We start from the raw sequence: 13,909 nt of genomic DNA, 5'->3' as shown, positions 1-13,909 counted from the left end.
CATTTTTTTTTTAATACTATGTACAATATGTATATATTTGTTCCTACATCATAGAAATAAATTGGCATTTATTGCATTGATAGTAATATTCTTCATGATAATGCTGAAATATTTTAGATAATATTTTTATCTAATCCAGTTTGCTATTATACCAAACATTTTTGTTAAATATTCCCAAAAATGATAACAATATAAAAAATTTGTTTTATATTCAGCATTGACCAATTTGATTTAATTAAATTTGAAGTTTTCTGTAAAACAATATTTCATACTTTATATCCAATCTTTACAATATATATATATATATATATATATATATATATATATATATATATATATATATATATATATATATATATATATATATATATATATATATATATATATATATATATATATATATATATATATATATATATATATATATATATATATATATATATGTGTGTGTGTGTGTGTGTGTGTGTGTGTGTGTGTGTGTGTATCAATATCTGAAAAAGTATATTGATATTAATCTTTTTTGTGGGGAGGGGGAATTATCATATTTTGTCCTTACATCTAAATACATAAAACTGAATGTATTTTTATGTCTATAAAATCTAATGTATAAGTTTTAATGGTATAAATTCTAATGACAATATATATTTTAATATAAACATCACTTGAGCAAAATTATTTTCTTTTTGTCTGACTGACAGATGGATTTAAATAAGACATATGCACTGGTTTTTTTACTTTGTTATAAAACTCTTCATTTGTTCTGCAGTATATTTGATATTGTCTTCCTTAGTTAAACAATGGTACGAGCAGCAATTGTACTGGGTCTGCCTATGGGAATATACAGTTTTTGTTGTGCAGTGACACTGACACAAAATTGCATATTTGAAATTTTAAATTATGTGTGTATTCTATATTGTTATCATATCAAACAGCAATTTTGTGTTAATAATTTCTCATCCTACTTTTTAAGAATAACATTTTTCATTTTGTCAACATTATTGGTAAAATCTGGTTTATTTAAATGCATGTTATTGTCTTTATATGATATTTATCTGACCTAAAAATATTATTAATTTTATCTTTTATTCCTGCATCAGATTTACAAACAATCTATTCCAAAGGTTTAATTTTATTATTATTATCTATTTTATACACATGCTTGTTATGTATATAAAGATATAAAAAAATTTTTTATGTTTTCTGTTTTACCAAGACCAATTTCATTAGACAATATAAGTTTGTTTACTATATCATTATGTTATATCATTTTCATATTGTTGCTCATTAAAAGTACTTGGTTCTTGGTGAAATATCTACTAGCATTGTTACCTTTTTTAAATAAAATGTTGTGCTTAACTTTTGCCCATGATTGTAAAGATATAATGTGAACAGGATGTTTACATGGCTTTTTTTTAAAGAATATTATAGGAACAGGCTTATTTACAATTTGATTGGACTTGGTAAACATATATTTATATTTCTGTTTTAAGATTAGTCTGTGTTAATCATTTGCAGCTGTTTTTAGTATAATTTGAGATAAGTTATTTATTTAAATTATTCTTTTCAATTACTAAGTGCTCATTGACTTTTATTTAAAACACCATTTTGGAACTATTGATAATTCATTCAAAGACATTTTGGATTGCATCATTCTACTACATCAGGACATTTAAGACTATTGGAATCCATTCAAAACATATAGTTTTAGATTTGAGATTGGACATTTAGTATTATTTTTCACAATGCTGCAAATGCCTCTAAAATGTTCACTTTGTAAGTTTAAAAAATATTTTTTTGATGTATCTATTTGTGGGATTCCCATGGGATTTGTTTATTATATAATACACATAATAATAATAATTACACATGAAACTATTAGCATGTTGCATTGGTGATTAGTTATAAATGAATAAATGTTTAATAACTATAACATATTTTTTTAAAACTGTCAGGTGGAGGAAAACCAAAAGAATTACAATATTCAATGTCATAAGTCTTAAGGTATTTATAAACAGTGACCCAGTGCAGCCATCATCATAAGAAAAGAATCTTCAAGATTAATAATAATTTTTTTAAGCTTTATTTTATTATGGGAGGGTATCCTTGCTAAAACAGCCTCTAAAATGTATTACATTACAATTTTTTTGTAAATGATTTCTTTTTCAATTTGAATTTTTTACTAGTCAGGAAATTTACTTTTTTGTCCCTGGTGCAAAAAAACCTCACCCTTAACACAAAGACTTCTTGTACTTGATGCATTAAACCTTACCCACTAAGCATTTGTTTCAAACAAAGACAGCAGAGATTACCAGCTGCACCATTTAAAAATGAATCAATAGAATTATATACATGTATCATTGTTTTTTTAGTTGTGCTTTTGAATACTTTATATCTACATCATAACCCAAAGTTTTTGCTTTCATAATTCATTGAATTTGTTTCAGTTAGCTTAAATTTTGTCTTATCTATGTTGCTGCTCTTTTCCAAGTCTTATGGTAACCAGATACTTTTTGTACATATTATTTTTATGTGATCTTTTTCTGATGCTGAATTAGACTAAATCAAAATCTTGTTGGGGGTGAGCATGTATTTTGAAGTAAAACTGAAAATAACTTCAGATTTTGTTCCATTGATATAACTTCCACTGAACAAAATACAATGTATTAGTAGTGAATTAATATCTGTTTAATAAAAATCAATAACATCAGGTTCTATATTTTTTAATATATAGTTTTTTATAATTTGAAAAAATTGTTTTGTTTCTTTTAATTTTGTAAAAATTTGAAATGCTTGTTTTTAATGTTGAAAAAATCTTAAAAGTATAGTTATTAAGGAAATTGAAAATATGCCATTTTTGGGAAAAATATAACAGCTATATTTGCTTTAAATCTGAAAAAGATTGTATTTAAAAATATAGTTTTCAAAACTTTGCTAATTTATTGTAATGAAATCGCAATATATAAATAAAACACATTGAGAGCTAAAAAATGTGCTGCATTATCAGGAAGAAGAGGTGTTGCTTACAATTGTTACAAGTTGGCAGATACAGTCAAAGAGTTGGTGTTTAATGTGTTTTATTCACCTCCCACTAAAAACAAAGTTTATATATTCCAGTATTTGTTATTTTCCTGTTTCATAGGCATATTGTCCTTAAATACACATTATTGGTACTGTTGTCTGATAGGCTTTGCAAAAATTAAGAGAGATCCGATATATATGTTCAACAATAATACATGCAGATATCTTAGTGTGTGTGGTTTTATATTTGAACATAACAACTGAGATTTCACTGTAGTTGACATTTTATGCTTTCCCTCCCTTAATCAAGAATATAATTCAGGATTAAATAGCATTGTTTCATGATATTTTAAACTGTTTAAAATAAGATAAAGAATTAAAGCAGACTTTAGTTGGATGTTTTTAATTATTATTTCTAAATATTATTATTTCAGCTTATCCGTACTCATTTTAGGATAGTCTCGGATTTCCGCAAGCCTGAACTGGGCTTTTGTCTGAGAAAATGAGAACACCAGTCTACAACTCCTCTCGTAATTTGATTGGTCCAATTTTCATTTTGCGGGCAACTCAAATTTTAGGCCTAATGAAGGAATTTGTGTATGTTTTAAATAGCGTGTAGAGAAGCAATACTTGTTACAACAATAATGGCTGATCCAAACTGGGAATTTAATTGCCCCCAATACGTTGATTTTTCGAGGGATAATATATATGCTGACGACGATGGGGCCGATACCTACTTTGGTAAGAACCGCCAGTGGGTCTACGCAATCGCCTGTTGATTTTGCAATTCAGGTTCATGACTGCAGAGGGTGTATAATTTTACGATGAGCTTGCCCATAGATCTATATGATATATCACAGCGTCATCTGAATATATCTGACCGAGGCTTTAAGCAGGGCTCGAAATTGATACTTGCCAGCTAGCATTTTTCTATAGTTAGGGTGAACCAATTATTTTTTTTATTTGAAAGATAACTCGATAAAAATGTTCAAACCAGTAAGTAATACTACTGAAGTAGCAACAGACTACAAAGACGAATTTTTCTGAATTTCAGAATTAATAAAAATGAAACGTTTTCTGCAGAACTATAGTGTGCAGGATCTAAAAATGAACTCATCTTCATTATATCTTTTCAGATAAATTCACAGGAGGCATTCAAACAAATGTACCGTCCACCATTTTTTAAGATTGGTCTTGGTCACCTTTTGCAAAATCTTGACCTCATGTTATTTCAAGCGATTGTTGCATATTTCTGCCAAAAGTTTATATAGAAATGTTGGGTGAACATTCAGCTATACGAATAAATAGACTTTTTCTATGTTCCAGGTACTTTGGAAGCCATTCTCTGCCTTTTTATCAAGTGCTCTTCCCCCCCACTCCCCCCCAGTTCTGCAATGTAAGTCATTGACTCTGATATTTATGTTTTGGGCATCGAGATCTTACTGTCCAAATAATGTCACTGTGTAGACTTTTGCAATGTTGATAACATTGGAACAATGATTCAAATTTTCAGGAATATCACACACATGGCAGCCCATATTGTCACTTTTCTACAAATTAAAGTTATGTTTTAGTCAAACATTACCTACTCTGATGTCTTTTTCCTAATAAATTCAAATTCCCACACAAGCAAATGGACATGTTTTCAAGTTTTGTTGGCCTACATTTCAGTTGGCTAGAATGTGATGGAAGACGGCAATACCGAAATTGGTTAAAAGGATAAGAATTTTGAATGAAACGAAGCTGTTGAAACGCTTTCTTTACTATTTATATATTTTTATTAATTTCGTTAAAGAAATATATTTCAACTTAACCAGATTTAGGCATTTCTGGCTTTCTTCGCTTTCCAAGCTACTGACATGTAGGCTAATGGAACTTGAATACAGGTCCATTTTCTTGTGTGCAAATTTATTAGAGAAAAGACATCGGAGTAAGTAAAGCCTGACTAAAACATGACTTTAATTTGTAGAAAAGCTTCGTTATGGGCTGCCAAGTGTGAGATATTCCTGAAGATTTGCCTTTTGTTACAATGTTAGTTTACATTAAAACATGCTACACAGCACTGTTATTTAGGCAGTAAGACCTTGACACCCAGAAGATAAATATCAAGGTCGAGGGCTTACATTGTAGTACTACCCCCCAACATGTTTGTATGAAATGCTATATTCTCAAGTCATACATGTGTGAAAATTATATGTTGCTCTTAAAATTGAATGTTTTATGCATAATTTGTGTGTGCAGAATCCAAAATTGAACTCATCTTTATGATATTTCAAATGAATTTACAGCATGCATTCAAATGCTTGCACCATCCACTATTTTAATGTTGGTCTTGGATCACTTTTTGTAATGGTTATTTCAAGCTAAATTTGCATTTTTCTTACATATGGTAATATAGAAATGTTTTGTGAACAGATTGTAACAAGATAGCCGGGTGGGATTTTGGATTTACAACAGAACACTTTTGATGGTGATACAGATACAATGTTTACTAACGAACGACTTGAATGAGCAATTAATTATAATTAATATGTGCGTGTATATGATCCAAATATTGGATAAATTAACATAAAAGGCACGGACTTAATAATGAAAATACAAATAAAGGGTTTAACACATTACAGGCTCAACGAAATGGTAAAGAAATGTAGTATTTTACTCATATAGTAAAATATATTCACTCAAATAGTGAAATTATGTAAGCAAAAAGGGACAGATATACAAGTTATCTTTACAGTCCCAAAAACACACTGGGTTTTACAAGCCCCAAAAATTAGCCCACGACTAAAAGATTACAGGTATAGAGTTACACTCTGCCCCCAGTACACTTGGCTACCAGTCACACTGGCCAATCAAGACATCAGGATTCCAGGTTGGTCAATCAAGCAGTCAGTGCCCACCAATCTTGGTCAGCAATGCCCGATCACCTTCTACTTGACAGCAACACTATTCAGCTCTATGGCTACAATGGTTCAGCTTCACAGCTGCTATGGTCAACTCCAATCACTCTGATAACTGATCGCTCTGGTCAGCTCTAGAGGTGATCACTTGGGTCAACTGAAAATGCATCTAACACTGTGTACTATGCATGACACTGGCATATACGATTAAACGTAATGATGTTGTATATGGTAAGTTATACAGATTACATTGTTGGCACAATAATTACACACCAACAAACAGGTTCAGAAGTAAATCTAACAGTGACCAAGAAGACTCCTACAGTACTAAGTGTTTCTGAAAATTGCAGCTTTATATTGCTAATATAAATCCCTTGTTAAGTTATAAACAAGAATAGAAAATATTTGCATTATACTACGTAAACCGAAGCTACATAGCAAATGTACAAAAATAAATGTGGTAGTACAATAGTTATAACTTATACACAAGAAATTAATAATTTTTCACATACCTCTACAGCTGAAGATGTGCAAGTCCTTAAAGTAGACTGCTCACTGACAAGACCTTCTGTAATATGAGGCATTTATACACAGATGAAGCCATACATTGCTGCGCTGGAAGCATTCGGTTTTTCCCCCATTGAAAGCACTTCGCTTGTGCTGCATAGGATGAATCGAACTCACTATTTTGAAATATTGTACAATATACATAAATCACTCTCAGGTATCATTGTACACAAAAAACAAAACCTTAGTACATGTATTTAATAAATAAAAGGATTTATACAATTCCGTGACACACATGCAAGTTGAAATTATTTCTTACTCTTAAAATAGTGCATGATTACAATATACAATTTAGTAAACAACAATTATTATGATAAGATGGTTTGGCTGAATTTTCATTTCTTTAAAATTACCGTATTTCATGTATTTTTTTGCACCCTTTAATTTTTCTTACACAATCCAGTATTCAGAATAATAATTAGTTAAATGTATCATAATTTTTCATACATATCACTTTGTATTTTTCGAAACAATCCATTAAATTATCAGACATAAAATTTCTACTAAGATTTATGTTTGCAAAAAAGATAGAGAATGATTTATTGTCATTTGTTTTTACACAAATTAATAATTAATTGTTGGTGAGAAAATACAATGATTGATGCATAAGCATTGGCACATGCAGCAGAAGTCAAGGGGGTAACACCCTCCCCCCGAAATCATACTGCAAATATATATATATATATATATATATATATATATATATATAAAAAATTCCATCAAGTTTAATCATGCAAATGAAGCTGAAAATATGTCACAAGAGTCTGTTCAAAACCCTCAATTAAGTAATGCGTATGATCGCTTGTCCTTATAACATCTGCTGTATGGACAATGGCTTCAATAGCACATTGACAGATTTTCATTTCCCTAAAGAGAGCCACATTTCCCTACTGGTATCCTTGCTGATTTTACCTCTTCTGTTGATTCTTGCACTCAATCTTGTTTCAGCTGGAATAACCCTAAGCGCTAAGCATGTTTAATTACCATGTAAATAACACTGCATATCCACGTGGTTGTTCCGTAGAGCTTGTTCAGGTATGATCCATTTATTTTTTCATACACGGTCAGTACCACCAAATAATAATTATTTATTTTACATATAATTTTTCATACACTGAAATTAATGATTATTTTTTTTGTGTATGAAAAATAACATGAAATACAGTAATGACAAAAAATAAACAAACAGAAAAATAACGAATTGAATACTAACACAATTTTGTAAAAGAGGTCAATCACATGGACAAAATTCTTAAAAACAATGCCTCATATACTTTTTCATACTGTACATGTTTTCCACTGATTTATTATTAAGTAAATCTACATTTCTATAGTGTAAATTGAATATGTTGCAGCATTAAACTTTGGATATTAATTTTTCTTAATACTTAATAATTCTGATCAAATTTGCGCAGTATCATACAGTTCATGAAATAGTATTAAATTGTGAAATCTGAGTGCAAGAGAAGGAACTGGCACTGAGCTCTCATGAAATGTTTATGATTATTTTATTTTTTAAGTAAAGTGATATAGTACAGATCGATTGTTTGTTCTTTATAATGTCAGTATTCAGAATAGATTGATATTCACAATAAATGCCATGAATTGGTTTTCTTTTCTACAAAATAATAAAAAAATTACCTCATTTTGCCTAAAATAACCATGAAAATTTCAAAGGCCTAACAATTCCTCTAGATATCACCTGTCATTTGTAACTGCGAGTCTGAATCTAACCTTACAACAATTTTAGTGCAGAATGTTCACACCTCACATCATAAACACAAGTTCGGATAGTTTTTCCATGCTGGTCAATCAAGGATGAACTGATTAGAAATACCATAGGAAAATTCAAGGTTTGATATTGCTATGATATATTTGAAATATGGATGATGGGTAGTAAAAGGACTTAAATTAACTGTCATACTGTTTTACACTAGTGTCCTAGAATATGTTTATTTGCAAACAAATTATGACTATTATATCACAAAATTTACCATTTGGATCTAAATTTTAATGTTTAAAGGTGTACACAGTACTTTATACAGAACTCTATGGAAAGTGTATACCTAGCATTTCTTACAAGGATAATGGCTACAAAACTATGTGATTTACTTACTGATTCAGCCTGAGACATGCTGAATTTTGACCAGTACTTGTGAATGGATGTATGGTTTTGGCTGCAGTCTCGAAGATTTGAGGTGGTGGAGCTGGGAGAGGCGTGGGAGGGGTCTGCTTTATTTTTTCCTTGACCCAATTTGTTTATTGAGATTTTTAATTCATAATAAAAGAATATTTACAATTTTAGGCAGCAGCTACACTCTACACAAAATTGTGTGTGTGTGATTTTGATTTTAATGTAGCTTTAACAATGTTAAAGCTAAATTGCTACGATGTCTGCAGTGTGACATTTTATAGTTATATCTTGCACTGGGGCATCATGCCACAGACGTGTAGCATAATTTCTCACCCAGTCAGTGTGACTGATAATGTCAGATAATGTATCTGACACCAGGCTGACCAGTTCTAACACTAACCTCTTAATGCTGAGTGCCTAGCGAGGCAGCTGTTAGTACCATTTTTATAAGTTTTGGTATAACATGGCCAGAGTTCAAACCCACGCGACCTGCATCCAAGGAGGATACTCTAAACACTAGGCCACTGGAGCTGTTTGAAAAGTAATAACAGCATGTAAAAACTGTTTTATTCTCATGTTTATATATCCTTTTTCAAAGCACAAGAATAATTATTTATAAAAATAACAATGCCGTTATATACATGTGAAGTTAAATTGTATATCATATGAAAAGAAAGATGAATGAGAAAGTTTCTTTATAACTGATAATACAAAATACTGCTTAGTCTTTATGAACAATGTCACTGACACTTCATCAATATCTGTGTCATATTTTTCCCAGACCATTTTTAAATGCCTTCCTGAAATCAAAATTCTTAACACTGAGCCCATTTTTCAGAGTAGATATACCCATAGAATTTTGTAAGTTTATTTGGATCAGATTTTTGCAACTGAACCCACTCTCACAGGCTGCAGTAGAAATAGGTGCAACAAGTAATCTGGTAGCTGCCTTAGATGCACCTGGATGTAAATCTTTGTTTTTCAGAGCTAGATTAGCCATATTCTTTGTGCTTGATACAGACTTGTTTTATAAAGTAAATTTTTAATTTTTTATTGATATAAATGACTGGGGCCCTTTACAGTTGATGACTGGCATCCTTGTAGCTGCATTCTGTGTTGCTCAGTTAAGTTCATACCACAGAAATGTGTTATCTAAGTAAATAATCCCTAAAACATTAAGCAGTCCCAAGTGCATCTCACACTCACAGTTTGCAATAAACATAAATTAACATGTACAACTGACACCAGATCTTTTTTGCTGACCTGTTCAACAGTAGAGTATATCCCCCATTCATTCCTTATTTCCTACTGATCACAAAACCGACTGACAGCTTGCAGTTATGTTCGAATGTGCTATTCATAATCTTCCAACATGATCCACTAACTGCTGCAGATAGTGAAAACAGGCATTAAGTGGCCCAAGTCGCTTATATCAATGAAAAATAAAAAATGTAATTTATGCAAATTTGTTGCCAGCAACTTAAGCCATTGAGTAAAAAATACGCCACTTTCAAAATTCTTTCACATTAGGCTTGAAGCCTACATTTCCCCTTGAGCTGAAACACCACTGGTACTTACGTAAGTGCCATTCATACTTACCATTAAGTACCATACACATGGGTTGTACATGCATGTGTTGTATATTTACCTAGAGTAGGATGAAACCAGCTATGGCTTCTATGCATACAAACAGTTGAAGTATTTTTTATATATAGAGCTACAGCAGTATGATGAAAAGTTAAATGAAAACTAAAAAAAAATGGGCTAAAACTAAACTTTCCTATGACAAGGAATACAATAAAGAAAAAAGAAAAAAAAAATGGGATTTTAAAGATTCTTGGCTGCATGAGTTTCCTTGGCTGAAGGCCAACAAAGATCAAACAATCACATCATGTAATATATCTAAGAGATACACCTCAGCTGCAGACAAAACCAATTAATTGTTTGCAGGACAGGTTATCACAAGACACCAAAGAAGTACACAGCACAAGACATGTTGGTTAAACAAAGGTCCTGGAATAAGGCATCTCATGTAAAGGCACATAGCCAGAATCACAACCATATACAAGCCAGTCGGAGCCACTCTCTGCAGAATGTCTATTATAAATTTGGGGACACTAAGGTCAGCAAAGGGAATTGGGCCATGGCTTCTTATCAGTGTTCTCATTAAATATGACCTAATGTGTTCGTGACTGTTTTTTTAGAGTTAATTTTCCCCTTATTTTAATTGATAACACACTTAAAGAGAAAACCCAACAAATTACTTAAAGGTTTTCATAGACTAATGTTTTCTCATGTCTGTAGCCTAGGTCTACCTGTTTCAGAAAAATTAGACAAGTTGAAATATCCAGTATATTTTATGTGTCACAGATCCAGACTGCATGCATTTCAATATTGCAGCTTAATAAAGGGAAACATTTTAATTGTCCTGTCTTCCATTATTCCTTTTACTCATGAATATACTGACAATTGGGTCTTTTATATGGACATGTACACTTTTTAATATACTTGTCTATGGTTGATTTTGAGTAAATTCTGCACCTTTGGTATTAAGAATGAAGAGCTGATGATACCCAAAGATATAAATGTTGGCAAATAATATTTAGTGTTTTTTTAACAAAAAGTAGCCAGGGTGTAAAGTAAAAGTATCCATGTAAATCACCCAGCTAGCAGCTGATAAGGAAAGTCCTGCTTGAACTCAAATTGTAATAAACACCTTGGTTACAACTTGCAATTGTGACAAAAGACAGGTATTCATAAACTATCCACAACCCTCAATCATAGACAAAAATCAAGTACACAGTATAAATTAAATATACATATGTTCAACTGTTTGTCATATTCTGCTGAAAGGAGCATTTTCAAGTTTCTGTTGGATTTTACTTACAGATTTTCAAGTTTGACCAATAAAGTAAATGGCTTGCAGATGTCATTAATTTAACTTTTTCTTTCAGACTTCGACCATGAAAATGGAATACCGATCAATTATTCTGATAGCACAACAACTGAACATGAACCCATGGATGTGGAGGCTGGTCCATCAGAATCTCTTGTGACGACTCTCCAGAATGAGAGCCAGAGGATTACACGAGCCATGGCCAGACATACACCGAAAATAATAGGTAGACACCACATGTTTAATATTTACCCAGTCAATGAATTTTGGGTCAGTTTTATTTACAGTAATATAGTCTTAAGTTACAGTAAATTAGGAGCCTTTTAAGTTCTTTCTTTTTTAGGTCTCTTTAACAGTACCTTTTTTCATCAGGTTTCTTTATGTAATAGCTAAACTTTTTGTGTAGAATATTTTTGCTATCCTCATTCCTCTTTACAACCAGGTTTTCCATGGTTCAAGATGGAATTAATCAAGCAACATTAACTTGCTTGATAGATTTACATATATAAAGACTAACTTTTATTTTAATGCTAGCCATTGAATTTGTGGATTTTCACATCAAAATAATATCGATAATTCACTTGAGGGAAAAATATTTTATTACTTAGCTCAGTAAATATTGATAACATTATGACCAGGCTTTTTTTAAATTCATTTTTTGGGTATGTATGTGATTATTTTGCCTTGAATAGGGAAGGAGAATTACCTTACTATTGTGTGAATGTAAAAAAAAAAATCATGTGAATGTTCACAAAACACATAACCACTAAATAACTGACATTATCGCATGGGATACAGTGCATGTTCTGAGTGAATATCAGATCTATTCTGCAACTTTTGAAAATACTGAATTTTTCACCCTCTTAATGTAATTTATCCATCAGCAGACCTGCCAACTTAAGATTTTGCTATAAGCGTTATGGAAATGACCCTTGAAATGCTGACTTAAGGAATAAAATCACAAATTATGAAAATACGATTGCTGTAAAATCCGGATGTTGGCCTGACCTTGTTTGATTTGGATCCAGGTTTCATATTAGAGTCATAGGAGTTGGACAGGGAAACAGACTAACTTTACCTCGGACACTTTAAACTGCATGTATTTTTTTGTTGCAAAATGTCTGCATCATGAAGCTGTTGGTTATTAGAATTTTCTAAATGGTGTTTAACAAGAGATTCATTTTCAAAATGAAAGGGACAATAAGCCTCTTAAAAAGTTGTAATAGTCAATGCGTAAGAATAAAAAGGATATTCAGATTCTTGGGGAAAAGAGCAAGAAGGGCACCAATTATGTTTTTTGGACATGGAGAAATGTTCCAAGTATGTGCAATGACATTTTCCATGAAAATTATATCAAATATGTCTGTCTGATTAAAACTATGTTATTGATTTGTTAGGATGAATTGTTGATTTATCTGTAAGTTTAAACTGATTCCCAGCACTTCAAACACTTCATAAAATTTGATTTTGTACAACATTCCTTTTTTCTATCAGAATCTCCAAGAAGAATTCTTACCCCTGCTGAAGAACAGAAGAATAGAACTAGCAAGTCCTCAAGTAGCACTCCATCAGGTATGAAATTAGGCTTGATTGTTGAAGACTATATAACATGCAGAGACTTAGAGACTAACATGTATTCACAATTGGAAAGCATTCTGACATAAAATTTGATTTTGTACAACATTCCTTTTTTTCTGTCAGAATCTCCAAGAATTCCTACCCCTGCTGAAGAACAGAAGAATAGAACCAGCAAGTCCTCAATTAGTACTCCTTCAGGTATGGAATTAGGCTTGATTGCTGGAGACTATATAACATGCAGGAACTTACAGACTAACATGTATTCACAATTGAAAGGCATTCTGACATCTGGAAATTTTCAGAAATGCCATTTGCTCCAAATGGAATGTTATCTATTGGAATAAAAGCATAGGTCTATAAATGTAAATTTAATACATTATCTAATAATGCGTTTTTTTCTGGAACTATTACTCTCCAGTCCAAGCTAATTCTTCCCTCCCCCAGTTGGTAATGGAGGTAAAAGAAAATGATCCAGTCTGATTCCTTACTTTTAGCCAACATAAAGAATACCTTTTTTTCTTGGACTTGCACATGGTACACTTGTGCTATATTGTTTATCATATTTCTCCTTCATTGTCTTTAAATGTCTTATTGGCCTATCACATACTATTTTGTTTTGATTGAGTCTTTTTATCCTTTGCTTCATTTGAATGTTTTCTGTGTTCCTTTTGTTAATCTTTAAGGGGTTTATGTATTTACTTGGCAAGGGGTGCTTCACAAAGTTGTAATCCTAATGTAAGTATTCTCTATCCTGCATGGATTCTGGATTCTTTTTCTTCACTTTTAGAGCTTAATATGTCATAGGATATGGATAAG

The 13,909-nt window shown here is 31.4% G+C and overlaps 1 protein-coding gene across 3 annotated transcripts in view; it reads left to right on the top strand.

The window, feature by feature from the left end:
- Nucleotides 1-3,572: 3,572 nt before the first annotated feature.
- The window catches only part of LOC149782989 (targeting protein for Xklp2 homolog), a 71,630-nt gene continuing 61,293 nt past the window's right edge, over nt 3,573-13,909 (top strand). For 2 of the 3 annotated variants that reach the window (XM_089934550.1, XM_089934549.1), the window contains exons 1-4: nt 3,573-3,759; nt 11,574-11,741; nt 13,010-13,087; nt 13,217-13,291. In XM_089934550.1, coding sequence (XP_089790676.1) covers nt 3,663-3,759; nt 11,574-11,741; nt 13,010-13,087; nt 13,217-13,291 — 418 coding nt within the window. In that variant the 5' untranslated portion in view covers nt 3,573-3,662. The remainder of the gene's footprint in view (nt 3,760-11,573; nt 11,742-13,009; nt 13,088-13,216; nt 13,292-13,909) is intronic. The other variant, XM_089934551.1, reaches the window with a different exon arrangement.

Source organism: Sinohyriopsis cumingii, chromosome 15, assembly GCF_028554795.1.
Source record: "Sinohyriopsis cumingii isolate HCF-2022 chromosome 15, ASM2855479v2, whole genome shotgun sequence".
NCBI lineage: Eukaryota > Metazoa > Mollusca > Bivalvia > Unionida > Unionidae > Sinohyriopsis > Sinohyriopsis cumingii.
This window is presented reverse-complemented; position numbering and strand designations above follow the sequence as displayed.